At 38.9% G+C, this 27,233-nt stretch overlaps 2 protein-coding genes across 2 annotated transcripts in view; both read left to right on the top strand.

Moving 5' to 3' along the window:
- The window catches only part of ptprea (protein tyrosine phosphatase receptor type Ea), a 424,624-nt gene extending 405,931 nt beyond the window's left edge, over positions 1–18,693 (top strand). The window contains exon 22 of the transcript XR_008323516.1: positions 18,683–18,693. The gene's annotated coding sequence lies outside the window, so the exon portion shown is untranslated. The remainder of the gene's footprint in view (positions 1–18,682) is intronic.
- LOC128380924 (corticotropin-releasing factor receptor 1-like) overlaps positions 1–27,233 on the top strand; it is a 69,522-nt gene that overhangs the window by 19,755 nt on the left and 22,534 nt on the right. Inside the window, exon 5 of the mRNA XM_053340815.1 lies at positions 20,245–20,330. Within this exon, the coding sequence (XP_053196790.1) occupies positions 20,245–20,330 (86 nt within the window). The remainder of the gene's footprint in view (positions 1–20,244; positions 20,331–27,233) is intronic.

Genomic DNA, 27,233 nt, shown 5'->3' with positions numbered 1-27,233 from the left:
GAGATCCATAATTGTACGATTTCTGCAGCATGCATGGAAACAATGAGACATCCGATTCCAGAGGGTGCACTTCAACCTGGACTACTGGCCCGACTTGAAAAGAAGAAGGAAGCGTGTATGAGAACTGATAAAAAACTGAAGAGGAAGAATATCAAAGTTTACTCATCATACCCTGCCCATCTTAAACTTTTCCTGGATACGGGAATGAGACCTTGGAGCCGTGAATTCCTGGTCCTCCTGAATGGAAAGAGCACTGATGCAAGACAAGTGGACAACCCAGGAGAGTCAGAGGAAGATGAATCCAGCGGATGTTAGAGCCGTCATTCACGGAGACAATGGAGCAGATTAATTTAAAGGACGTGAGCAAAGATATATAACTCTAAAACAAAAGGATTGCAAAGTGTTGACAGCATGTTAGTTGATATTTCTGGGTCTTAGTTGAGATGGAGATTTATATGGATGCTGCATGCTCTGGTGAGAGTGTTGCAGACAAGGCGACGAGGTTTCAAGCCTCGGGCAACTTGGTGGACCGTTGCAATTGCACTTTGTGTGTTTCTCCCACAGAGTCACAGCTCTCTGCCCAATTTAGATCGGGAGTGGAATGCTTTTGGAAATTGTATTTGTAAGGAAATAGTTGGGTTTTGTTTATTTTTGAGGCAATCTACCATACAACTGGAAGTTCACTGTTCAACTTCAACTTCTTAACTTCAGTGTCTAATGAGCCATCATTTATTTGTTGTTAATGTTTAGTGTTTTTTTGGCAAAACTATAAAGTGTGGTAGCGGTATCAAAATATGAGTAAGTCGAGTAGTTCTGAAAGTAGTGAGTCTTTCCTCTTGAAAAAACCTGAAGACATAGCAGAAGCCTTTTCCTGTTTATTATTTATGAATCTCCAGTGATACATGATAAAGCAGAAAAAAATAGAACTTTATTTGGAAGAATTAATCTATCTATATTAAAAGATAAAGAGTAAAAAAGCAATGATAGTCAGTCACAAAGGAGGATATTGTAGAAGTTATAAAGCCGTTTAATAATAATGAATCACAAGGGAATGACAGGTACCCAGGGGAATCAAGGAGGAGGTCACACTTCTTCCGCAAAGAGTGTTTAACTATCAGAATAATGAGAAAGACCCTCTTTAATCATGATCAGAGGCAATAATCTCCACGATTCCCAGGAAAGAAAACAAATGAAGCACAAAGACCACCGAGTTTGCTGTGCAGCGATTTAAAGATACTGAGTACAATAATGGCTAAAAGAAACAAGATGTGTATTAATAAAATATTTAAACCAGGTCAGAAAGGGTTTCATAAGCAGAAAACAGGGAACAAATAATATTAGATGAACCCTGAATATAACATCAGTGGCACACGAAATCAAACAATCTTCAGTGCTTCTCAATTTAGATGCAGTTTAGAAGCATTTGATAGAATATATTGGCCAATATTTGGAAACATATTGGCTATATTTGAAATTTCAATTAATTAAAGGTTAAAGTACTGAACACTTTGAAGGGTCAATTGGTATATATCTGAATTATATCAATTGAAAATGGGGAGCATGACAATGGGGAATCTTAGATACAGTATGTGAAATATCCGATAGAGGAGGATCATATAAAATGTCAATGTACACAGATGATGTCATTCTGTATATTAGTGACCTTTTAAGCTCTATCCCAAAGTTTTCGAAATGTGCAGAGGTTTTTGGGATAGTGTCAGGTTATAAATTCAATGAATCCAAATCAGAGGCTATGGTGGGTAAATAGGCCATGTCAATTTGATAAGAATATTTAATTTAAAGATTTACAAGAGATTCTCCCACTCACATTATTTGGTTGAATTGAACCAGTTAGGATGAATATACTTCCCAGGTTATTATATCTTTTTTTAGCTATAACAAACTGGTCTTTAAAATGCTAGATTAATGAATTTTTACATTTAAATGGCAGGCGAGGAAACGTTAGATTAAAATGAATCTGTTATCTTACCCCAAAAAAAAATCAAGGAGGTCAATTTGAAATTATATTACAGGGCAGCACAACTTCATGGACCGGCTGAGTAGTTAATGTAAGATGAGAAGATGAATTGGCTGAGATTAGAAAAAGACTCATGTCCACTAGTGCCTCTTGAGACGTTGCCATTTTTGGAGCAAAAAAGTTGAAGAAGATATTACAAAATTAATGGAAGGACTGGTTACTGGTAAGGGAAAAAAAGAAGCAATGAAGATTGAAATGAATGTTGATTTTCTGGTAGGTAAATTAGATGCTGGATTTAAGCGGCAGGCGGAGAAAGGATTTATTACAATAGAGCAAATGTTTGAGGAGGGAATTTTAAAATCGTTTAAAAGGATTACAAGATAAATTTGCGTTATGCTCCAAAGATTTTTATAGATATGTATAACTGAGAAATTATTTAATGTCACACAGGGAATGAAAGACCCTGAAGCAACCACGCATTCCCATAGAACCTTTTTAATAAGGATTATGTAAGAAAAGAGTGGTACTAAAATTGTGCCACAAAGACTCGTTGTATTATATTATAGGAGAAATCCCTGATGGAGCTATGGAAAAGATAAAGGCTTACTTTCTGCAAATCCTTTTATTGGTGGCAAAAATAATAATAACAAATCTTGGCTAACTGCCACCTGCCCTACATCAATGGAAAGACAGGTTAAAGGAACATGTCAGTATTTTTTTTTACCTGGTCCCTTTTTTCACCATCTTTTTTGTGTCTCTTTTGAGATTTCAGGATGAGAGTTGACCTTGAATGAGACTTGGTTAGACACAAACAGGTGGGATCAAGTGAAGGTGATAAAGCAAAAAAAAACATTTGATTTCTCTGCATGGTTGCCCCATTGGATTACATCATAGCCCATTTTGCAGCTGCTGACTGCAGCACTCTTGCTCTGTACTGGACCAATGTCCCCATTAGTCACTTAGATACCAAAAGATGGCAAAATAGGGTCAGGGCTGAAAAAACACTAAGTTGTGTACTCAATAGAAAAAAACTCCTGTAACTGCTTATTTTAGATGACTAGTGTGATAAGGTGCTGCACTGACTTAACTGTGAAACTAACATCTATTTCATTTTAGGTATTTTTATTATACTTATTTATTTTAATTCTTGGAGTCCTTTTTTATGTGAATCCACATGGTACCATGATTTATAACTGTTATATATATTTGAATAGTTCTCCCTTTCTAGTGTCTTTAAATTTCCTGATAAAGCAACTATGTATAGATCAAATATAAATGAACATTTTGCTCAAGAAAAAAAAAAGGAAATCTGACAGCTACTGTGAGTGCTGACGTTTGATGTTCCTGCTCTGAATAGCATTACTATGAAAGAGCGGTTCCATGAATCAGGACAGAGGTACCAGGCCGGATTTCCAAAATTAGATTATGACAAATCCTCAACTTACGTTGTTGGAGCTATAGGACTGTGATTGTATGCTTCCACTCTTTTTATCAGAACAAGTCCAGCTGCATATCAAACTGCACATTAGGAATAATGAATGAATCGTCATGCAAAGAGTTAACTCCTTCAGAGCCAGCATCCTCTATAAGAATGTATTCATATATATATATATATATATATATACATTATTATAATTAAATCACATTAATCTGAAATATCGGGACAATAGTCTTACTATATGTGTCTTGGAGCTGGAGAGAGCAGCGGGTGAGCCAACTGTCAATCACAGCTATCATCGCCCACACAGCAGACATCAAATACTATAAGTCTTTAAAGGTTATTAACAGAGCTAAATGAAGGCCCTGTGTGTATTATGCCCCTTTTTTTAATTTCCCGAATCAATTCAGGCTTTGTACTTGCAGCTCTTTCTTCTTACTGATAATATATGTCTTCACATGTGTCCACAATTTACTTTGTCCACTTTAATTTGTGAGACGGTGTTTCCTGCTTGCTCCATTCCTAACAAGTCCACTTATCCTATGAGCCAGTTATCCAATCTATAAAAGGCCTGTTTCTGAATTTTCCAGTTCATTACGATTGTTTGTTTTACTGCCAGATATGCAGATGTGACAAGGCGCTGTGTTTGCCTTTGTTGTACACACTAAAGTTAATATGTGAATGAACCTGCACATTTACAATAACACTGACAACAAATAATCAATTGCATTCTTCCTTCTTTATCATTCTTAATAATATAATTTAGATGCAAAACTCACTTTTCTATCTGTCTGTATTTGTATGTAACTCTGCCTGCTACACAACCCCCACCACCACCACCACCTTGTTTAGGCTATTTAGGAACCGTTCCAAACTGCAGTGTGAAATATGAAAAACCAATCTCAGCATAAACAGTTCGACTTGAATGATTTTGCAAATGACTTAGAGCTTCACATATTCCTTTTTAAGTGACCTTACCATGAGTGGTTTTCACTGTAACCCACAAATCATTAACATTAGTGTTAGCTTGTTGTCTTTTGCTATTATTAGTAAGCCTCCAAACCTATTATTGGTTTTGTCAATACAAATTTACAGCTGTGAGATCCTATAAAACAGGCGATAAACCTAAACAGATTTTTATGAAGAGTCAACAGTTATATAGTGCCAGTAAAAACAGGAGCCACATGTCAAGAATGTAAATTTTATTAACTTGACGTTAAATTATCAACGGTGCTTAACTCCACCCTTCCAATTGTTGCCTATAAGGTCAAAGGGGGGGGGGTGTGACGGCTGTGGATGCTGCATACCTCCTTCACTCCCTGCGACAATGGATCACCTCTGTCAGACACCTCTTTATCGTCTTCATTTCTCCCTTTAACACCATCCAACACCACCAGATGATCAGGAAACTCCGCCATCCCACTTCCTATCCACTGGGTAAACAAGCTCTCTGAGTGACAGACTGTAACATCCTCAACTGCCATCACCAACACCTTCCTGTATAGCCTCTACGCCAATGATTGTATCAGCTCCTTAAAAAAAATCACCACATACTTCCAGTGCTCTGATGACACGGCTATACTTGCACTCCTTAATAACAATACCTCTGTTTTAGGCTATTAACGCTTCATTTCCCATTTCACACAATGGTGCAAGAATAGTTTACCCGCAGCTTGAATTTAATAAAGACAAAAGAACCCTTCGTTAATATTTCCAGCATACACACCACAGCCCACATCTCTACCCACAAACTCCACCTGCATCAATAATGAAACTGTCGGGATGGTGGAGTGCTTCAAATATCTCAGACTCAACTCTGGACAATCCACAATCGCTGCCAGCAAAGATTCTCAGCCATCCGCAAACTAAAGCACTTTCTGTTGGCTCGCCACCTTCTGCTGCTGCTGCTGCTCCTGCTGCAGTAGTACAATTCAACCCATTCCCCTCTACTGTTCCCCTTGTTTCTTCACCATGTAAACGACCTCAAATAAGAACAAACTCATGCACATCACACACACACTAAATGCTTCCAAAATTACTGGCCTACCCACCCCCAACCTCTTAGACCTCAAGAGCAGAGCTATTACATGCAGAGCACGCAACATTGTACATGACCCCAGGCACCCCCCAGCCCCCCCACCTCCCCTCCCCTCCCCTCCTTCACACTGCTTCCATCTGGTCGCAGATACAGATGCCTGGCCTGGAAACAGGCACGTAATGGCAGGAGTATCGTCCCCTCTGCCATAGCATCACTAAACCAAATACCCCAGTTACTGTAACTTGTGTGTATGTGCCATGATGAATGTGTGAATAAATGTGGTTGTATCCTCTGTGTATGTCTTCTGTGTAGTACTGTATTCATATAACTATGTATTCATGTGAGACTATGTAGCTATCTATCAGTGCTGACTAGCTAACCAGCTTATGCTAATGCTACCCCTGAGTTTAGAGCTTGATTAATGAAAATAATCATTAGTTGCAGCCCTGCCTGAGTTTAAAGCCTTTTTACTAACATATAATATTATAACATAGTATTGAACAGGCAAACAAATCAATTAATAAATGACAAAATAAAGAAATAAGTGAATAATAATTGCTATTCACTAGTTCTAGATAGTTACTGATAGACGGCTGCATAATGATCAACACAGCAGACAAAGCAAATGATTACTGTCAGCATAAAAATTGAAGGCTAAATTGTTTTTAGAAGTTTTTATTGGAGGCAATTGTTAAAGTGTGACAAATGTTTTGCAACAAATTCACAATTCCTGATGTGTTCTTTCTGAGAAACTTATGAGATGAAACAAAGAAGTGGCTGTGTGCACATCCCGTTCCTCTATTTAAGCCAGGTGCAGGACAAAAGATTCATTGAAAGCTTGTCTGCAGTGCACTCTGGATTTTAGCTAGGATTATTATCATCAAAACATTGCCTTTTTCAGACAAATGCATTTTTGGGAACTAAACCCAATGCGTGGAAACTCTGCTGGAAAAAAAAAAAGAGGTACCAGATAACAAGAGAAAGACAGAAGGTATTGTAAAAATGACTTTGTACACTAACAAGCAAACTAAAACAGAAAAGTATTCACTAGCTGTCAAAGTAGTGACTAACAGGGTCTCTAGGGACTGGAAGTAAGCTGGAAGAAGAAGTGTTACCAGTTAAGAGAAACATTAAGTCTTAAAAGGAAACAAAACCCAGTAAGAGTAAAAGTTCACAAGCATACACGTACAAAGACTAACTGTGAGTCCAGCGGTGGATTAACAGGTACTAATACACTTGATATATTAGCAATACACTAGCTTCACAGATCACTCCCTTGTCCACACACTCACTGCCTCCTAACCACTACTACTACTCCATGTTTAATATAAGGAAGGTCAGATATAATACATATGCAATATACTGTGTATTTTTAACTCACTTCAAGGAAAGATGAAGGTCCTTTGATGCTAGAAGAGTTTTTAGTGTCAGCTGAGTTTGCATTAACAGACGGTGACATGCAAGCAGAAACATGAAGAAGAAGAGTAAGCAGGAGATGAAATTGCATTATAGTGCTATTTACTTTACAGCCATTATAATTTACATCAGAAATAACTACAGATGAAATCCGTCAACCTTGGAGGCCATATGAGTATAAAGTAATGTTGTGCTTCAGATAAGATGTTTGAACTGATAACATGAGTGGCATGATTGCACTTTATTATCAGAACCCTCAGTGGCTTTAAATTGCCCTTAAAAGGAATTCTGCATCAAATTTGTTATTTTAAAGTAATAAAATGACTTATAATAACACAAGTAACAAAAAAAAACTAGCATAACATTTCATGATATTCATTCCTGGCGTCCATTGAAGTGGACATGAAACAATATAATAAAGACACAAATTGGCCTTGTTTCTTTTATGGAAGAGGAAGAAAACACTTGAATTAAAATTTAATGTGTGGGAAGTATTCATAGTGTGAAGATCAAAAAAAAGGCCAAATGCACATGAGTTAACCTTCCTGCCTTGATGTGGAGTCTTGAAAGAAGTCTAATTGTAGCTATCAGCGCATGCTAAACATGCTAATCATTTGCAAGCTCCTCAATATCTTTGAAGCTCTCTCAGACAATTACAGCATGTTGTCAAACGTTTGCACGGAGGGGTTGACAGACGTCCAGAGGGTGTTGTCCAGACCGCTCAGCTACTGATTCGTGACAGGTGCCCGTGGTACTGCACGCCCTCCTCCGGCTTCGTGACTCAGCTTGGCATTACTATCTTTGTTGTTACACGTCTTGCCCCACCCGGAAACCCCTATCACCAGTTGCTGCCAAGCTTGACTTTCCCCTGATGGTCCCCAGAGGGGGGCCAGGGGATTTGTATATGTATGTCTGTATGTGCATGTGTACGTGTGCCTGAAAGTGTAAGTGCATGAATGCATTGGGTCTTGCGCCAGTCAAAGCAGATAGGCAATGAAGGGGAAAGGGAGGGTGGGTGGGTAGATTTATTTAGAGTAGTGCTCACGGTCAGTGGGGTGACAAAACCGTCACCCTGGCTCGCTCTCCTGCTCACTCACAAGGAATGCAATGCGTCTTTTTGTTGAATGAGCTCGAGCACGGCGGTGCATTCGTTGAATATTAATTCATGAATGCACGTGGGTGTGTAGACGGGTAACATCAGAGACAGGAGAGACAGAGGGGAAAATTCAAAAGTGGTGTGATGTGCAGGTTTGTGTGCCGAGCGCAGATGTGCCTGCCTCACTTTTCTCTTCACATGATCCTATAATAAGCAAATAGTGGAAAGCAGATTGTTATCTCTTCTCTTTAAAACTCCTTCCAAAACAGACTGCAGCCCTCTGCAAACCCTTGAGGTGTCTCTTGTGCAGAACCAACAGCAGTGAGCCAGAATACACACCCAGTGTGAAAACTGGCATCAATTCCCTTCAGTGTGCACTGCCTGCATTTTCTCAAGATCTGCTCCAGTTTCTAGTTTGGATAAATTAGCAATTTTGTTTTAATGAAGGTGATAGCAAACTTGAGCAGCATGTTATGAGAACACAGGTACAACTGCTCACCTGTGATTATTCCAGCATAGTAGTGTGCAAAGTTACAGTAATATGTGGTTCATTTCAGTCAGGTTCAGTTTTCATGAGTTTCTAGTGAATAGATGTCTTTGCAGAGGAGACTGAGTTACGTGGGGATTAACTGCCCCTCTTACAGTGACTTCACTTACTATGAACATAGCTGACCTGCATAAACAAGAGAACGCATCGTGTTACAGCTCAGATTTTACTTTTTGTTATGCTGCAATACAAGAAACATGAGAGTTTTATTTTGCACTAATTTAGTGCAATATTATTTATTTTCTTCCCTGCTGACACTGCTGTTAATTAGCCCACTGTTCAAAATACACAGAGGAGGAAGATGCTTCTAAGCTGCAGCCATCGAGCCAGTGTGATGAAGTACTAAGCAAGTGTGACTGTATTTGGGTCAGCATATTTGCTCGCAGAGGATATACAATTACAGTTCAGTGTGAGAGGTATTTATGCTGTATTCTGTGGTTTTAGCTACAGAGAGAACCTTCTTCAGAATGATATTTGTTACTAAGCAGTGTGAGTGTGCCTGCACACCCAGTAGTGTTTGGAAATAAAATGAAAAGAGGATCATTTAGCCCCAGGCTTGGAGGAGTGCCTGTGTTCCATCCACATGTACCTAGAGCTCCTGTTTCCACAGGGAGGATTTAGCACCTGGCAGAGACCAGTCGCCATTTTTAACACCCATTCAGAAACAACAATGGCTGGTCACTAAGCAAAGATTAAAACCAATATGTACCATGTAGTAGTGCACATCCAAACATCCAAACTGTGAAATCCACTGTTAGCCTTCCAAGATTCTCCAGAGACAAACCTGTCTGCTGTTAACTCCTGGCAAATCACCCATTTGGCAGTAGCCACTAAATGAAATCAGCAGTTATTTTAGGGACCTTGAGCTCGTGACCCATGCAAATGGCATTTTACGATGCTGTCAGTGTCTCATTCCCTGCAACCTTAGAAGACTGCAGGAGAATGTTAATAAAGGAGTGCCACTGCAGTCTAAGTAAGGTGTACTTTAACATTAGCTGTGCATGTTATGTATGAATGTCCCAGACGCTACATGTGCTACTGAAAGTGCGCCCTGTATATTTTGATAGTGAAGTGAGTGAGAGATTTTTCCAAGTAGCATCAGGAACTGGCCCGCGTCCCAACTTAACCACACCAATGCTGGCACATTTTTCACAGTCTTCATTTTCTGTAGAATTCAGTCACTTTTTTTATTACCCTAGTTTATTATTTATAAAGGATTTTTTTAAACATTTTGGGAAATACTCTTTCTTTCAGAGGCAGTGGTGATAGAAGTACTGAGATCTTTTATTTAAAGTGGAGCATTTAGCGTCTATAGAGCCAGATATTTCCCTCAGGAGTCGGTAGAGAGCAAAAACAAACTTAAACACTGTGAATATTGGACTTACATTCAGCAGGTGGAAAGAAAAAAACGACTCCAAATGAATGATAATGTTGTTATGTAACTGCTGGATGTATATGTAAAGTTCAACATATCAGAAAATCAGCTAATGCAGGTTTTAGTAAAATTAGAAATTCCGCAAATTAAAAACTCTGCATTAAACATCCTACTCAAGTCATTTTTGCCAGTATTTGGCACTAAAATGCAAAAATAAAATGACTTATTATGCAAACTGGACATTAACAGTGTTATATTTATCATATACTGTATGTTTATTAGAATATCAGATAAAATACGGACGTATCCTTTTAATGTTGTGAAGGTAGAGCTACTATTGGGTAATCTAATCAATGACAATACAAATTCCAAATATATCATTTTACACATACTGTACAGTTTTAATCTGAAAAGTAATTATAGCTGTAAAATAAATGTAGTGGATAAAAAAGTATAATATTTCCATCTGAATTGTGATGAAATGGAAGTATAATGACATGAAAGTAAAATATAGGTACTGTAGAATTGTAAGTAAAACACTAAATGTACATTTAAACACAATTTTATTTGATTAGAAGTGAAAAAATAAACTTACAATTAACCTTTGTGTTGTCCTCCTGGGTCAAATTGCCCCCGTCTGTTTTGACTGTTCCTTCTTTCCTCCCTTCTTTCCTTCCTCCCTTCCTTCCTCCTTTCCTTCCTTATTTTTTCCTCCCTTCCTCTCTCATTTCCTTCCTTCTTCCTCCCTCCCTTCCTTGCTCGTTTCCTTCCTTCCTTCTTTCCTCCTTTCATTCCTTCCCTTCCTTCCTCCTTTCCTTCCTTCCTTCCTCCTTTCCTTCCTTCCTTCCTTCCTTCCTTCCTTCCTTCTCCCTTTTTCCCTTCTTTCCTTGACTCGAGGACAACAGGAGGATTGATTTAAAATCAAAGTTTAAAGTCTGTTATTCACTACCATGTTCGTTTAACGTGTACATCAATGATAATTTGAAGTTGACGTTTTAAAGAGGACAGATCATGCACATTTCCAGATCTATGGTTTTATTCTGAGGCTTGATGGTTTAGTTGTGTCTGTTTAGTTTCGTTATACTACTGTAATTACTTTAAGACAATAAATCAATGAGTCAGCATTAGTCAGAAATGTCAATAACCATAATGACTCAAATTAAACAAGAATCAGTGTCAAGTATAAGGTCAGTTATCATATGATTAAAGTCGAAATATATGACTGTATCAGAAATGTTAAAAGTTCATTAAATGTCATGTGCCATTTATTTATTTATGTTACAATAAATCAGAGCCAGAACTAATGGTAACTCCAATGACTAATATTTGGAGCACAGTCTGTACATTTAAGGTCATTCATGACGTCATGTCTGAGAGAGAGAAACCCCCGCCCCCCCCCAAAAAAAAATATTAATATGTGATTCAGTGCTTCATGGACCAGCCTGGTTTTACTTATGTAATGTTTAGTATACAGTAAATGGTTGATTGCATTGAACTCTGCCTGACTCAGCAGTTTTTTGACTTTTAAAGTTTCTTTATGATTTGAAAACAAACGTTGTGGAAGTCCTGAAGTTTCTGGCTTTGGCTGAAGGTTGTTTTGTTTTTTATTCCCCGACAGGCTCCGCTGGATTAATTTTGCATGAATTTCACTTAAAAACTTCCCCTTATACTAACATTACATCTGATGTTCTAGTCTGGAGGCAACGCACACAAACAGTCACACAAGGATTTCTTCTACTACTGAACTGAACTACTTCTTTTACTTTTTATTTACTCGAAATGGAAACTACATGTTCAAACGACAAACTGAACAACCTATGGAAACACTTCAGCAACAAAGGCTTCATAAGTGGCATCCATTTGTGGAGATATGTGAAGATAAGACAAGGCAGCTTTATTTATATAAGCACATTTCATCGCCAGGGGCAACTCAATGTGCTTTACATAAAAACAAAACAGTGAGAATTGGAAGCATAAAAACATACAAAAAAGATAAATAAACAAAATTCTAGTAAAAATTAGAAACATTAAAGCAAATAATAAAAAACCCCATTTTAACAAAGTATAGAAAAATAGAAAGAGAGAAAGGAAATAAAAAGTTAAGCATTCAGAGCAGGTTTTGCTACTTTGACCCTGTGTAACATTTGACATTATAATAGTATATAAATGACAGAAAACCACAAAAAAGTATATTATATCCCTCCTCTTTAATGTTTCTTTAAAGGGTGGTGACATTTTCTGCCTTTATTATAAGGACATGACAGGAAGTAAAGGTAGAGAGTTTTTTCATCTCTTGTCCTGAGACCCACATACTGAGTCAAGGTCCCACATTTTGGATCTACTTTTAAAAGTCAAACCGCTGCTGGATAGACGCTTATTGCAAAAAAATGGCTCTTGAAGAAAGCAAAGAGAGGGCTACCATCACGGGCCGCTGTGTTTGTGTTTGTTGTCAATCACGCTGTGCGGATGTGGGTCAAGTGCAGGTTAATCTGTCACCATCTTTTCCAGCCTACGCTATGAACCCAACTGGGGAAATTGCTATGCAGTCAGATTTAGGCAGAGAAATAATAGAAACTACCAAAAAGAGAGAGAAAAAAGGAAATGCAGCTCCAAAAATGACACTACTCATATAGCTGGGTGAAGCAAGGAGAGGTTTCAGCTTCACACAGAGGGGAATACAACATGAAGTGACACAGTGCATGTGCAAGCTGAGGGGCAGAAGAGCTATGTTAATTCTAGTTAGATAAACATTACATCAACGTTTTAACCTTCCTGTTGTCAGAAGGAAGGAAGGAAAGGAGTAAGGAGGGAGGGAGGGAGGAAAGGAGGATGGAAGGAAGGAAGGAAGGAAGGGAGGAAGGAAGGAAGGGGGGGAGGGAGGGAGGAAAGGAGGATGAAATGAAAGAAGGAAGGAAGGAAGGAAGGGAGTAAGGGAGTAAGGAGGGAGGGAGGGAGAGAGGAAAGGAGGATGAAAGGAAAGAAGGAAGGAAGGAAAGGAGTAAGGAGGGAGGGAGGGAGGTTGGAAGGAAGGAAGGAAAAGAGGAAAAGAGGAAGGAAGTAAGGAGAGAAGGAAGAGAGAAAGGAAAGGAGGATGGAAGGAAGGAAGGAAGGAAAGGAGTAAGGAGGGAGGGAGGGAGGGAGGTTGGAAGGAAGAAAGGAAAGGAGGAAAAGAGGAAGGAAGTAAGGAAAGAAGGAAGAGAGAAAGGAAGGAAGGAAAAAGAAAGAAAGAGGGAAGGACAGAAGGAGGGGAAGAAGGAAGGAAAAATTAAAGAAAGAGGGAGGAAGGAAGGAAAGAAGTTAAACGACAGGACGACAGGAGGGTTACACTACTTGTGCATCATGCATCTTAACCAGCAGGCTTCACCCTTTAAGGTTTTAGAGGGATTATCTTGCGGAAACTATTTTTGGCTGTGACAGTTTATCCATTTGTGAATTACTTCCTGTAGTGTCTCCAGCTATACTGCGTGTTGCCAGATAGGTCAGCGAACAAAGGTATTGATGCACGATCATGCTAACGATGGTACCAAGATCTGACAACCTCACTGTGTTTGTTCACTGCTGGAATGAAACAGGGTTTGTTTACTGCAGCGCAATCATGACAACAGTACTTCTAACAAATAATTCAATCATGCCTGGTCACATATTATCCCTAATTTGCGTCAGCTGTAAAACTCCATTCACCACGCTTCACATGAAAAAAAAGGAAAAACAACACAAGGAGGATTTTTTGTCACCAGGTCTCTTAATTTCTTTTTTTTTTACATAAAGAAATCTCTTCAAAGACATTCACTCTTTGTTATAAGACTGGAGGATATACTGTCTATTTTTTTTTTTATAAAGAGTTTTAACAGTAATAAATCACTGTGTGGTCCGGTGCCAGGAAGAATTTATTTCAAGGTCACACAGTTTAATTAGAATTTATTCCCTTCAGCTGTGGCTCGCTCTGAGTGAGCGCTGGTACTGGGATGTCTCTGTGTGTTTGCATCTGTTTGACTGGTTTTTACACATTTGGTTTGTAAACCGTCTTTAAAAAAATTTTGCATTTATCATTTTTTTGGTTTTTAAATGCAGTTTCTAAATAAAGTTACTTCCCTTTCTTTTGACTATAATCCATGCAAATGATCTGCGTCTGTGAACCCCAGAGGAAATGTGTCCAATCATGCAGTGTCATGTAAATTTGACATGAATAAAAGGAGAGAATTAAAGGAGCTCTCTCTGAAATCTGCCTAACCAGACGCTGTGTTCACATTTAGTTCAATGCAATGATAGAAGCAAATCTTCTGCAGGGAAATACATATGTTTAGAGTTCAAAAGTTCATTTTAAATGCACATAGACAATGCATTTATAATAGGGCTGGGCCAAAAAAATCGATTCTCATACTAGAATCGATTTTTATTTATTTATTTATTTATTTATTTTTTTAACCTTTGTGTCGTCCTCCCGGGTTAAACTGACCCCGTCTGTTTTGACTGTTCCTTCTTTCCTCACTTCCGTCTGTCCTTTCTCCTTCCTTCCTTTCCTTACTCTTTCTTTCCTCCCCCCTACCTTCCTTTCTCCCTCCTTTCCTTCCTTCCTCCCTCCTTTCCTTCCTTCTTCCTCCCTTCCATCCTTCCTTCCTTGAGTCGAGGACAACAGGAGGGTTAAAAAGGAAAAACTATATTTTGTACACAATGAATATTCTGTTACAGTACATACAAATACTTATAAACACTGTAAACCCACAAATGTACAATATGTGCAAAATAAATGTAAAAGTGCAAAGTCATTGTGTTTAAGAGGTAGACAATCAACAAATAGAGACAAAATACTGTCAGATATGGATCCATATTAAAGCTAAATGATTAAAACTGCATTAGAAATCACAACCATCAACACATATGAGTCATGCAACCATTATAGGGTCAGTTGCAGAACTTTGTCAATCTTAACTTTTGACTTTGATAATTCTCAACACAGACCGGTCTTAAAGCTCTCCAGGATATTGCATTTGGGGTTTGGGGAATATTAGGAGCTAGGTAATCTTGATTGGGGATGACAGTCCCCTTACACTGTCAACATGCTATTTTTACCCAGCTCATTGCACATTATTGGCCTCAGGCAACCCAATCCCATTTTATCTCTCACCCTCCCTAAAAAATCTTATCATTATTTAAACATGCATTTTAGTTTATCAGCCTCCACCTCAGACCATGAGCACGCCAGCGTCGATACAGATTTATCTTTTTCTCTGCTTTTGGTTTTTCCTCCATTTTTTGGGGTTTTAGACTCCAAAACAGAGTTTGTCTTCAGGGGGGATGAGTTTGAAAATGTTAGAAATGGACCTAATGTTTTGATGTCTTTCAAGGCAATTTTGGTAATAATGATTGTAATGAACCTTAATTAGCATTTATAAGCAGTATATAGACATTTGATAAGATGTAATGCAGTTCTAAGCAGATATGAGGACATTTATGAGTATGTGTTTATTCATTTAGAGCATTTGTCAGCAATTATAACTCCTATAATGAAAACACTTCATAATATTGTCATTGATTATGTGTTTATACAGCAGCTTTCACACACTGGTACCAACAGGAGGAGTTATAGCTGTTAACAAATACATTAATAAACACACTGCAAATAATGACGGCACACACTTCATTTTTTCCCAAAGTACAAGATGCAACCTAAAATATCTTCTTCTGTCCCGACCACAGTCCACAACCCAAAGATACTCCATTTACTGTCATAGAAACTAAAGGAATCAGAGTATATTTACTTTTTCAGATGCTGGAACCAGAGAATTTTTGTTTGTGATTCAAAATGATCAGTTATCAAAATAATCTACCAATTGACTGTGGCTCAGGAGGTAGAGTGGTCATCCTCCAATTGAAGGACTGGCGGTTCGATTCCCGGCTCCTCCAGTCCACATGTTGATGTGTCCTTGGGCAAGACACTTAACCCCAAATTGCTCCCGTTGCTGTGCCAACGGTGTATGAATGAGAATGAATGGTTAAATTCCCCCTGATGAGCAGGTTGGCACCCTGCGTGGTAGCCCCTGCCATCAGTGTATGAATGTGTATGAATGTGTGTGAATGAATGAGATGTAATGTAAAGCACTTTGAGTGGTCGTACAGACTAGAAAGGCTATATAAGTACAGTCCATTTACCATTGAATCATTGCATCTCTACTGCTTACAGATCTAAATTGTGGGATTTAAAGCCAAGTGCCTACACATAGTTTTTATACTTCGACCACATCACATGTTGATGGTTTAAAACTATCCGGCTTTCAGATATTTCAGATATTTCTTGGTTGTTTTTGGCTTTACTGTGTGAACAGAATATCATATAAAAACACTAGTGTGGATGAAAACCTTAAACATTTCAACCCTCTGAGCTCTGATTGGCCAGACTCCTGCCAGCTGGCCAATCAGAGCTCTTGTGGGTTGGATATCATTTCATTTTTAAGTGCCACCCTGCTTCGCATAAACATCTGTAAATGAAAGACAACTGTTGCTAAATGAATTTGATCATGAGATGAAGATTAGACATGTTGAGACAAATGAAGTCAGGCAAATAGAAAAACGCTTTCAATTTGATTTTGCAATTAAATTTTGATTATTTAAAGTCAAGTCAAATAAGCTGTGTAAACATAAATGAATCGGATGTTCAGATTAAATCGTTATTTCATTTTCACTTCATTATTCAGTCTGACATCATGTTCCTGTCAGCTGTATTTGTGTTGAGACTCTTCAGCAGCAGTGTGAATTGTACACTAAACGTTTTTCTCTCTAATTGGAGAAATATGCCTCCTGCTAGAGTTATTGCATCCTGTAAGTCAACTGCATCAACCTTATCGACCCTCAACACCATTTTTGCAGCCATTTTTTTCTCTCTGGCACAAGCAGATGACATCTCTGTTCTTAATCTTAACGGGAGGAGACAGCTGTGAACGAGCACAACCCCAGACCTTTTTCATATCACTGAAAAAATTAGAGATGCGGGCAGCAGTTCAGGGGTTTGGAGAAAGTCAGTGTTGACAGTGTAGTTTTCAGCTTTTTTGGCTATGTGTTTGAATAATGTAACCCAAGAGCAGAGTACAAACTGTCTCCTAAAGCAGACACAAACAAGCACTCCATGCTGTCTTTCATTATTTTCTAGATGTTGACAGCTTCAAAAAAAAACCTCGTGCAAAAGAAAATCCATACGCAGCTTTAAGTCTGCCGCTGACTGTTCAGCAAACTTCACTTTCTCCTCTCACCGAGCTGTCCAAATGGGTTTTGATTGTCACCAGAAAAAGTGTCTAATGACCCGTGGAGACGACCCGCCTCGATATCAGGGTCAGACCTGTCCATACTTGTTCAGTGAAATATGTGTTGGTGCGGGATGAGCGATTAAGTGGATGACACGTTGGTGCTTTTCACTGTGGATTGTTAAAATCCTCCAGTGCTGACAGGAAGCTCCAGTTGAAGACAAAATGATTTTTCCAAAAACTTCTTTAAAAATTATTTTTATTTTGCAGCTGATGCCCACCACATAATCATTTCCAGCTGTTGATATTATTATGCAGCAGGCACCAGACCTAACTTAATTTAAAGCATGCTTATGATTAAATTACCTGATCCACGAGCTCCAGTCTTGGACATTTACTCACAGGGAAGATTCAGTAGCCTCGAAATTCACCTGTGCCCCTGCAGACAGCTGCTGACGGAACAAAATATCATCTTTAAAAATGTTCTGACACGTCTCCTTTCAACCTTAAATTGCATCATTTACAGTTTTCCAGTCCCACAGTGGCCTATTTAATGAATGCCATTTCCTTCAGTTTAATGTGAAATGACAAATGTGAAATTTGCTTCAGATTATTTCATTACTGTCGTGTGAATGTGGCACTAAATGTGTGCTATGGTACAGCAGTCCTGCAAAAAATGTAATTTTACTCATCATTTGTCAGAGACTTCACGCACTACTTGGGTTTCATTAACCAGCAATGTGCAGAAACTATTATTTTTTTAATGGAAAATAAACACCTTGGGTACACTGGTTCACTTCATGTGTGTTTGAACAGTGTTTTTTTATGTCTTTTCAATGAAGGAGGAGATAGAGAGAAAAACGTGCCTTATTAACCCTTACATACTCTCACTTTCCCCCCCTCATAATTAGTCTCTCTATGTGTAATTGTGTGTATCAACTGCACTAAAACATTTTTAGAAAGTTGTAAAATATTTCATTTTTTTTGTATATTGTGGGTCACATGAAGATTCAAGATTCAAGATGCTTTATTTGTTAGTACGGTGGCCGAGACCCGCCATAGCTGCAAATAAAAGTAACGCTGCAAACAAAAACAAACGCTGCTGCATATAAAAGAAACGCTGCTGCATATAAAAGAAACGCTGCAAATAAAAAGACACACCGCAGCAAACAAAAAAAACGCTGCAAATAAAAACAAACGCCGCTGCAAATAAAAGAAACACCGCAGCAAAAAAAAAAAAAAAAAAACACCGCAGCATATAATAAAAAAAAAACCGATGCAAATAAAAAAAGCCACAATGGAAGTGGATTACCGGGGACTGTTTTTGCCGAAACACCGGAAGAAGAAACAGGACTACGAATTGGAAAACGAACTAGAAAGTAAGTGAAAATGGTCGTGTTTAATGTCGCTACATTTACTTTTTAATGTGTTATTTGGTCAGGCGATGTAGCCCCAGGTTTGAAGTTGAACTGGAGAATGCCGGTGTATTATTAGCTTCGGCTGCAGACACTTAAAACACGCTGTTCCGCCTACGGGACGGGTCGGAGGTTGGGAGGTAGCCACAAGTCCTTCTGAATGTTTTAAACACCAACCCTTAAACATATTTATTCATGCCGTACATTGTTAGAAAGCATAGATTGCCCCGATTCATTCAAGACCACTCACGAATTATATTGGTTGCTCACAGCCGTAATAGTATTAGCGATTGGCTCGGCTAGCCACTCAGCTAAAGTAAAAACAGCTATAATCTCTACATACCTTCAAAGTCTTCCCTTTATCCACAACGATCATCTTAGGACTCAGGACTTTCTGTACAGCTCGCCAAGTATCCATTCTTGTGAAATATGAAATCCGTTTCCATAACATCGAAATACTTTCCTCAATATGTCCATGTATTTAGTCCAACACGTAACGTAATAACACAAATAACAAACCATATACGGTCCCTTTTACGTCTTTTCCTGACCTACACGTACGAGCAACAACAACAACGACAGTAATAAGCTGCCTGGAACTATGTAGCCGTCGGTTGTTTCCACTCTCGTTAGTGGTCTCCCCGTGTTAGCCGAAGCTAACAATACAACAAGTTCGTTTTCCAATTCGTAGTCCTGTTGTTGTTGTTTCTTCTTCCGGTGTTTCGGCAAAAACAGTCCCCGGTAATCCATTTCCGTTGTGGCTTTTTTTATTTGCATTGTTTTTTCTTTTATTTGCAGCTGCATTTGTTTTTATTTGCAGCGGTTTTTTTTGTTTGCTGCGGTGTGTCTTTTTATTTGCAGCGTTTCTTTTATATGCAGCAGCGTTTCTTTTTATTTGCAGCAGCTTTTGTTTTTGTTTGCAGTTACTTTTATTTGCAGCTATGGCGGGTCTCAGCCGTCAGACATGTGAGTGAGATATAATACTCAGGTCTCAGATACTAAAATAAATTAAATCTAGGCTAAAACATCATATACAAATAAAACATAGTTACAGTGACTGGTGGTTTAAAGTGCATCACAGACAGTTAGTATAAAGGTTAGTATAAAGTGCATTTTTCAAATTTCTGGCTAAAATAAAAGTTTTTAATATTTTTTTTCTTCTCTCCAATGCAGAGAATGGGTCCAATTCGACTCTGAATAGTATATAAGGATTAATAGTGTCATAGCTTGTAGTAAAAGTGACAATAATCACCTTTTCCAATGTTTTTTATGAACATCTTGACACAAGGGTAACGTGGGTTTTTTTGTGCGAATTGTTGGAGAAACACTGGTTGAACGCAGGTCATTCAATGGCGAAAGTGGGCGTCTAAATGTAAATAATAATCCTAATAATGCTCAGGCGGAGGGTGGTAGACTGTGCTGACAGCAAACGTGTGAAAAATCACAGCTTGTAAGACTACCTCTAATGATATCTCTCCCTATTAGTCTCAAAAGCAGAAAAGGTCACATTGCCACTTTGAATCCAGCAGCAATTCACATCCTGTATTTTCAGGGACACGAGACGTAAAAAAAAAAGTTAAAGACATTTTTTTACCAACATCACACTTAGAAAATGAAAAAAATATGAAGAAAAAAAATCAAAATGAGTCACGTCAACTTTTAATCAGAGCCTTCTTGTCCTTTTTCTTCTCTCGCTCTCTATGCAGATAATGTTTATAGAAAATGTCTCGCAAATGGGACATGGGCGTTGAAGGGGAACTACTCCATGTGTAAGGCCATACTTCACGAGGAGGTAAGAGTCTGATGTGTCGTGTTTTTTTTGTTTTTTTTCTGTGCATGTGTCCTGATTAATGAGGCTTTTTCATGTAGACCCTCAAAGCATGGCACAGCTCCATACGTTAATCAAAAAAGAAAACCAACAACAAAGGCAAAAAGGCAAGGTTACAATGGAAGATGAATGCAGCTTGAGTTTTTTACTTGAGGCTTATTTATAGTAAATATGGATTCAGGGGTTTGTTTCTTCAGAGCCTGCAGCCTTAAAAGGACACTACAGTCATAAACACTAAAAATACGACAAATTTGCCCGAGAGCATGACTTGAAGGAAAAAGGGTTCAAAAGCACAATGAATGTTATAAATTTGCACTACACAGGCAATGCAGTGTTCATTGTCATGTCATATTGCCCACAGTGGAGGAAGGAGGAGGCTTAGCTTGTCTTTATACGTAGGTGGGAGCTTGAAATCTGTTAATCAACCTGCAAGCTATCTCTCTCTTTTGAACACCAAAAAAGAAAAAGAAAAAGGTGTTTAATTTTCTAACTTCCTCAAAAGAAGAAGTGACACACATACACACAAAAAAAACAGAAAAACACAGATTTCTCAGGCGATGTGATGCGAGCAAGTTGTGAAAGGGAAGAGAACGAGGTCGGCCGGCTTTTGGTTGAAAACAACAGCGCTCTGCTGTTAAGGTCCTGCTGTGCTCCAGATTTTTATCCATTCACATGTTGCTGCGTTTCTTTGTGCGTGCTCTAAGCCTCTACCTGGGTGGTGTATTGTGATGTGCAGATGTGATGTGATGAACGCTCAATTTAACAGACGACAAAGTACTCAGGCAGCAGACGTCACAGACCCAAATCAGAATGGAAAGTATTGTATTAGTAGTACTGTAGTAGTATCTGCTAAATATAAAATAATAATCATGTAGAGGAGGAAAGATGTGACATTGTTTTTGTTTTGCTTGACTTCACCATCTGCTCAAACTGAATATTAAATAGATGAGTTTCCGTAAACATTGCAACCCCGTGCAGGTTCACTGAGCTGTCTGCATGTTTTCTGCTTTTCAATCTTTTAAGATGAGAAAAATCAAAACCTCGTCCTGTTTTAACCCTTGTGTCGTCCTCCCGAGTCAAATTGACCCCATCTCTTTTGACTGTTCCTTCCTTCCTTTCTTCCTTCCTTCCTTCCTTCCTACCTTCCTTCCTCTTTCTTAAATTTTTCCTTCGTTCTTCCTCTCCTTCCCTCTTTCTTTGCTCCCTCCTCCTTCCATACTTCGTTCCTCACTTCCTTCCTTCCTTCTGTCCTCCTCTACTTACTTCCTCCCTCTTTTCCTCCTTTTTCCTCCTTTCATTCCTTCCTTCCTTCCTTCCTTCCTTCCTTCTTCTTCACTTCCTTCCTCCTTTGCTTCCTTCTCTGCTTATTTCTTTCCTTCTTTCTTCTTTTCCTTCCTTCCTTCCTTCCTTCCTTCCTCCTTTCCTTCCTTCCTTCTTCTTCACTTCCTTCCCTCCCTCCTTACTCCTTTCCTTCCTTCCTCATTTCTTGACCTGAGGACAACAGGAGGGTTAGGGTATATTATTCTTAGTAATTCATGAAAAGACCAAAACCCATTATGAGTTCAGTCTATTTCAGACGGACAGATTTTATGACGTCATTAACTTTTGTAGGTCACACTAAGAAAGTGCTATTTAAAGACCCTTATTTTGCTTGTCCTACCTCTTTGAGGACATGTCATTTGTTCTAAACTTTTTTAAAAACTTGTTAGAGACTCATTCTGTTCGTGTACAAGATGAAAAAAGGAAAGTCGAGTTCAAAAATGTGTCCAGCAGGATCTGTTATGTCAGCAGTGATTTATGTTATTCTTCTTTTATACACTAGCACAACCTGTATCTAACAACCATAACTCAATCTGATGGTCTTTTTGTGCATTACATGCCTCATACAAGTGGTAAAAAGTTTGGGTTAGATAGATTTTGTTTTTGAGCAGATATCATGACACAAAGTGACCTCTACTAAACGGTTGAGCAAACAAAAATTGCACAATAATGATGTGAAATCTGGAAAGTCTGTGGCGATTACACCCCATCGTGATGTCATCATATTTTTTTAAAAGGGGGGGGGGGGGGGATAGTGAAGCTGTGATTAAAGTAGGATACCCCTCCCTCTGCCCCCATGTGGGTTTTAGACACTGGTGGTGATGATGATGGATGAAGAGGATGCTGAAGGGGTCGACAAGGATTCACACTGACATGACAGCTGACAGCGACGGAGAGAAGAACAGACTTAAAGTTTGACAGCAATGACACAATTGGCTGATAGAGATCGTGGCGAAATCTTATTGGTTTAACTAAAAGAGTAGACGTCCCTAATCAGCTGATACGGAAAAGCAGGAGAAGATGGAGAGAGAAGAGGAAGGGAGGAAAGGGGGGGTAAGAATGAATGAATGACATAAAATAGTCCCGCTTGAGCTTACACTAAGCTTCATTTCTTCTTATTGAAGATGGAAATCTATAAAAATGGGTCACAAATGTATAGTTTTATTTTGAAAAAGGCTCAGTAGTTTCCTAAAGCTGCTGGACACTGTAGCTATTAGCAAACATTAATCAAATAAATGTAAATAATGCATTAGCTGCAGACTATTATTTTAGCTGGTGCTTTTTTCCCTCATTAGGATGGTTTATGTTACCATCAAAATTAGAGTGAATTACAGTTTTGTTTCACTGCATTCATTCAGCCTTAAAGGTCCAGTCTGTAGAATTTAAAGGCATCCAGCAGAATGGGCTTTATAATTATTAATTAGCATATAATCACCTGAAAATAAGAATGAGTCCTACATAGGGAGCGGGTCTTCTTCCATGTTTTGCAGTGCCATGTTTCTATGGTAACCCAGAATGGACAAACCAAAAACTGGCTGTAGAGAAGTATAGAGAAGTATAGGGAGGTGAAGTCCCCCCCCACCCCCCCTTCCACTGGACCACTGTCAGATCTTATTTCAGAAAAAATGTGTATGATAGTCAACAGCAAGAGACACAGATCCTGTTTGAATTGTGCATTAAATTACTCATATGATGTTTTTCAATCCTGCAAGTCAAAAAAGTTGCAGTTTGTCGCAAAACTCTTGAAGTAGAAGACCTTGAAAATACGTAATTAGAATGGCTACACACCTAAAAGTCACGTAAGGTGGTGTCATAACTTCCTTGTGGCTAAGCTACCCTTAGCCGCTGAAGCAAACGTTAACATGATGCCCATATGTCTCGAGAAATGGGACTTGAGTGGATGGATAAAACACATCAGGTAAGATACAAGGTGAAGCGTGTCTATGTTCCCTCAGCTCTATGTTCCCTCAGTTTAATAATAAAGTAAAGAATCTCACCTGTCTTTCAAGCATTTTCAGAGATGAGAAAACAGGTTAGGCGGGGACTGTGCTGTGGAAATGTAGGCCTTCGGAAACAAAGGGATGACTCTGATGGGAATGTTGGTTTTGGTTACATACTGTATATTGTGTGAAATGAGAGTTCATTGACAGTTGGTTCTTTACCATTTTTACACTTCATTTTTTAAAACAGGGAACTTTATGTGCACAATTGAAACAGGATTATTTGTTACTATGTTGACTACCATGCATATTTTTTCCCCAAATAAAGGACTTTGCTTCTCTAGTGTTTGTTTTGTAGCCTCCCAAGCAGCTATGCTAACCAATCAGAACAGGGTGGGTTCATCAGGAAGGGGGCCTTAAAGAGACAGGAGCTAAAACGGCTTGTTTCAGACAGAGGCTGAACTGAGGAGCTGCGTAAAGAGGCAATATAAGATAAATAAGAAGTGTTTTTTTTAAACTGTAAATCATGCAAAGATAATCCAGTACAGCCCCAGAATGAAAACACAGACCTGGAAGTGTGCATGATATGTTCCCTTCAAAAAACAGAAGAGTATAGAATATCACTTTAATCTTCACCTGGATTTGATCTAAATCATGAAGGTATGCCTCCCTGCTGATTAGGTTACCAGATGCAGTACAGTTGTAGTCATTTGTACTTTATAGATCTGTGAGCATGAGTGAACATTGTTGTGGAATGAGAGCCTTCATTTAGTGTTTTCTCTGAGACTCTCTGAGTCTGATGTCCAATCGATTCCCAGGAGAAGATGGATATAGAGTGTCTGACCTTTTAAAATGTGTGTTTGATTTTTTTCCTTTTGTAGCCATGAAATAAATCACCGGGTGGCAGCGGCGGCGTGATTGACATCAGGGGAAAAGGAGGGAGAGTTGAAGTAGCTTCTCTTTAAAGTTCAGTCAGTATTGAACCAGATATTCAGCGGTCCCACTGGGAAAAGAAACTGAGTGGATCAAACGCTTATTGAAAAGTTTGTTTGAGGGAGAGAGAAAAAAAAAATCTTTTCCTCTTTTCCTTTTGGGATGCACCCGAGGTTATACTATAAATTTCTTTGTTGTTTCGTATAGAAGGAAAGTGAGTCAGGTTCGGTTTTGACTCTAGTGGCCTACACATTTTGTGAGACCTGAGGCAAGTGGTGGGTGGGTCTTATATTATCCCCTCGCCATTCGCCCCCCCCCCCCCACCTTCACAGCACTCTGCTATCCATTTTAAAACCTGCTGTTTGCATGATTTGTGCCCTGATGTGTTAGCCAGTCCTGCACACCAGAGTGTCTTTTACAGGAAATTCTTTTTTTTTTTTCAAGTCCACTTTAATGTAGGACTCATATATATGTATACTGAAAGAGTTTATGGTCACTGTAATCGTTCTTCCTGTCCATACTACCCTTGAAATGATCTTATTATAGCTCCACTGCACTGAAAAGGATTGAGGGCAAAATCTGCACTTCAAGTTCAGTGAAAAAATGCTTTCAGCTGTGCCAAAGGGATAAGGATATGTCCTGCTAGTTGCATTTGGGTTTTTATTTTCCTATTGGGACAAAGCACCAGCAATAAACTCCTGGGACAAAAATACCCACGTGGTTTGTCTGACTCAATCTGTTGAAGCCTCAAAGTCAACTGTAGGTTTTGGCCTCCATCTCAAATGGGTTCACCATGCTGGAAATAAACTAGTTCATATAACACGACGTCTGATCGGGTCTGAAGGGTCTGAAGACAAAGGTGTTCGTAGGTGGAGAGAAAAAAGGTTGCAGTCTTTCCTCAAAGGTGTGTGGACAGCTTCGTGGTTTAATGGTTCTTATGTCAACACAGTATTAGGTTAAAGAGCTTTGATGTATGCTGATCCCTCTGCCTAAAACTTTCTGCAACTTGAGTTAAAACTGCAAAATGTGGTTTCTCTTTATGAATTTAAATCATTTCTGCACAATTTATCTTTTCGTCTCTTTTCTGGCTACCAATGTTTGGGGTGTTTTAGAATCTGGAGCTGTAATAGTTAGTCAATTAATCAATTAGTTGCCAACTTTAAAATTGATCAAGCAAAATAAAAAAGGTCCAGATTCTTCAGCTCCAGCTTCTCAAATGTCAGTAGTTTGTGGTTTCTTTAGTCGTCTTTGACAGAACACTGAATATTTCTGAGTTGTAGACAAAATAAGACTCAAGAGGACACTGATAGTCAACATCTTTCACCGTTTTACGACATTTCATAGACCAAACAACTAATCGACTTTTGGATAGTGAAAATAACCATGCCCTATATTAAACATTAACTTGAACATATGTGAGTATTATGTTACAATAGACTTGTAAAAATCCAGACCTACTTGCTGGGAGACACATTACAGGATTAGACCGTCCTCACCACCAAAACCATTCATCATCAGCTCGATCCATCATCTAAAACAACTTATATTTTCATTTTCCTGTCAAGCAACCTCTACTGGTCATGAAAGTAATTATTAGGTTTGTGTCCATCCACCTGTTTTTCATCATATTTTACACATAAAAGAGTGGAAACGCTGAAAAATTTAAACAAATCTCTAAATATTGCACCAAAAAAGAAGTTTATGCTTGGCTAAGGTGGACATAAATCATGATGTACTTGAAGACTTAAATGTCCACTGAAGAGATGAAAAACAGCAGCAGATGAAATACCATCATTTCATTTCATTTTTGTTAATATGTATTATTACAGACGTAGTATTTTGTCGTTGCTCCGTCTTCTTCTGCAATGGTTTATTGGCGCTACTGTAGCTGTTTTTCTTGACATTCCAACTATTATCCGTCCTGTTGTCCTCGAGTCAAGGAAAGAAGGGAGGGAGGAAAGGAGGAAGGTAGGAAGGGAGGGAGGAAGGAAGAAGGAAGGAAAGGAGGAAGGAAGAAGGAAGGAAAGGAGGAAGAAAGGAAGGAAAGGAGGAAAGGAAAGAAGGGAGGGAGGAAGGAAGGAAAGGAGGAAAGGAAAGAAGGAGGGGAGGGATGGAGGGAGGAAAGGAAAGAAGGAAGGGAGGAAAGAAGGAAGGAAGGGAGGAACGAAGGAAGGTAGGAAAGGAGGAAAAGAAAGAAGGGAGGAAGGAAGGAAGAAAGAACAGAGGAAAGAAGGAAGGTAGGATGGAAGGAGGAAAGAAGGAAGGAGGGAGGCAGGGAGGAAAGAAGGACAGAGGAAAGAAGGAAGGGAGGAAGGTAGGGGGAAGGAAGGAAGGAAGGTAGGAAAGGAGGAAAGGAAGGAAGGACAGAGGAAAGAAGGAAGGGAGGAAGGTAGGGTGGAGGGAGGAAAGAAGGAAGGAGGGAGGGAGGGAGAAAGGAGATGAGGAATTGAGGAAAGGACAGAGGAAAGAAGGAAGGGGGGAAGGTAGGGGGAAGGGAGGAAAAAAGGAAGGAGGGAGGGAGAAAGAAGAGGAAGGGAGGAAAGAATGACAGAGGAAAGAAAGAAGGGAGGAAAGAAAGAGAGAAGGAGGAAAGGAAAGAAGGAACAGTCAATTTGACCCGGGAGGACGACACAAAGGTTATTCACATCATGGCGGTGGATGAAAACATACACTA

Source organism: Scomber japonicus, chromosome 20, assembly GCF_027409825.1.
Source record: "Scomber japonicus isolate fScoJap1 chromosome 20, fScoJap1.pri, whole genome shotgun sequence".
Taxonomy (NCBI): domain Eukaryota; kingdom Metazoa; phylum Chordata; class Actinopteri; order Scombriformes; family Scombridae; genus Scomber; species Scomber japonicus.
This window is presented reverse-complemented; position numbering and strand designations above follow the sequence as displayed.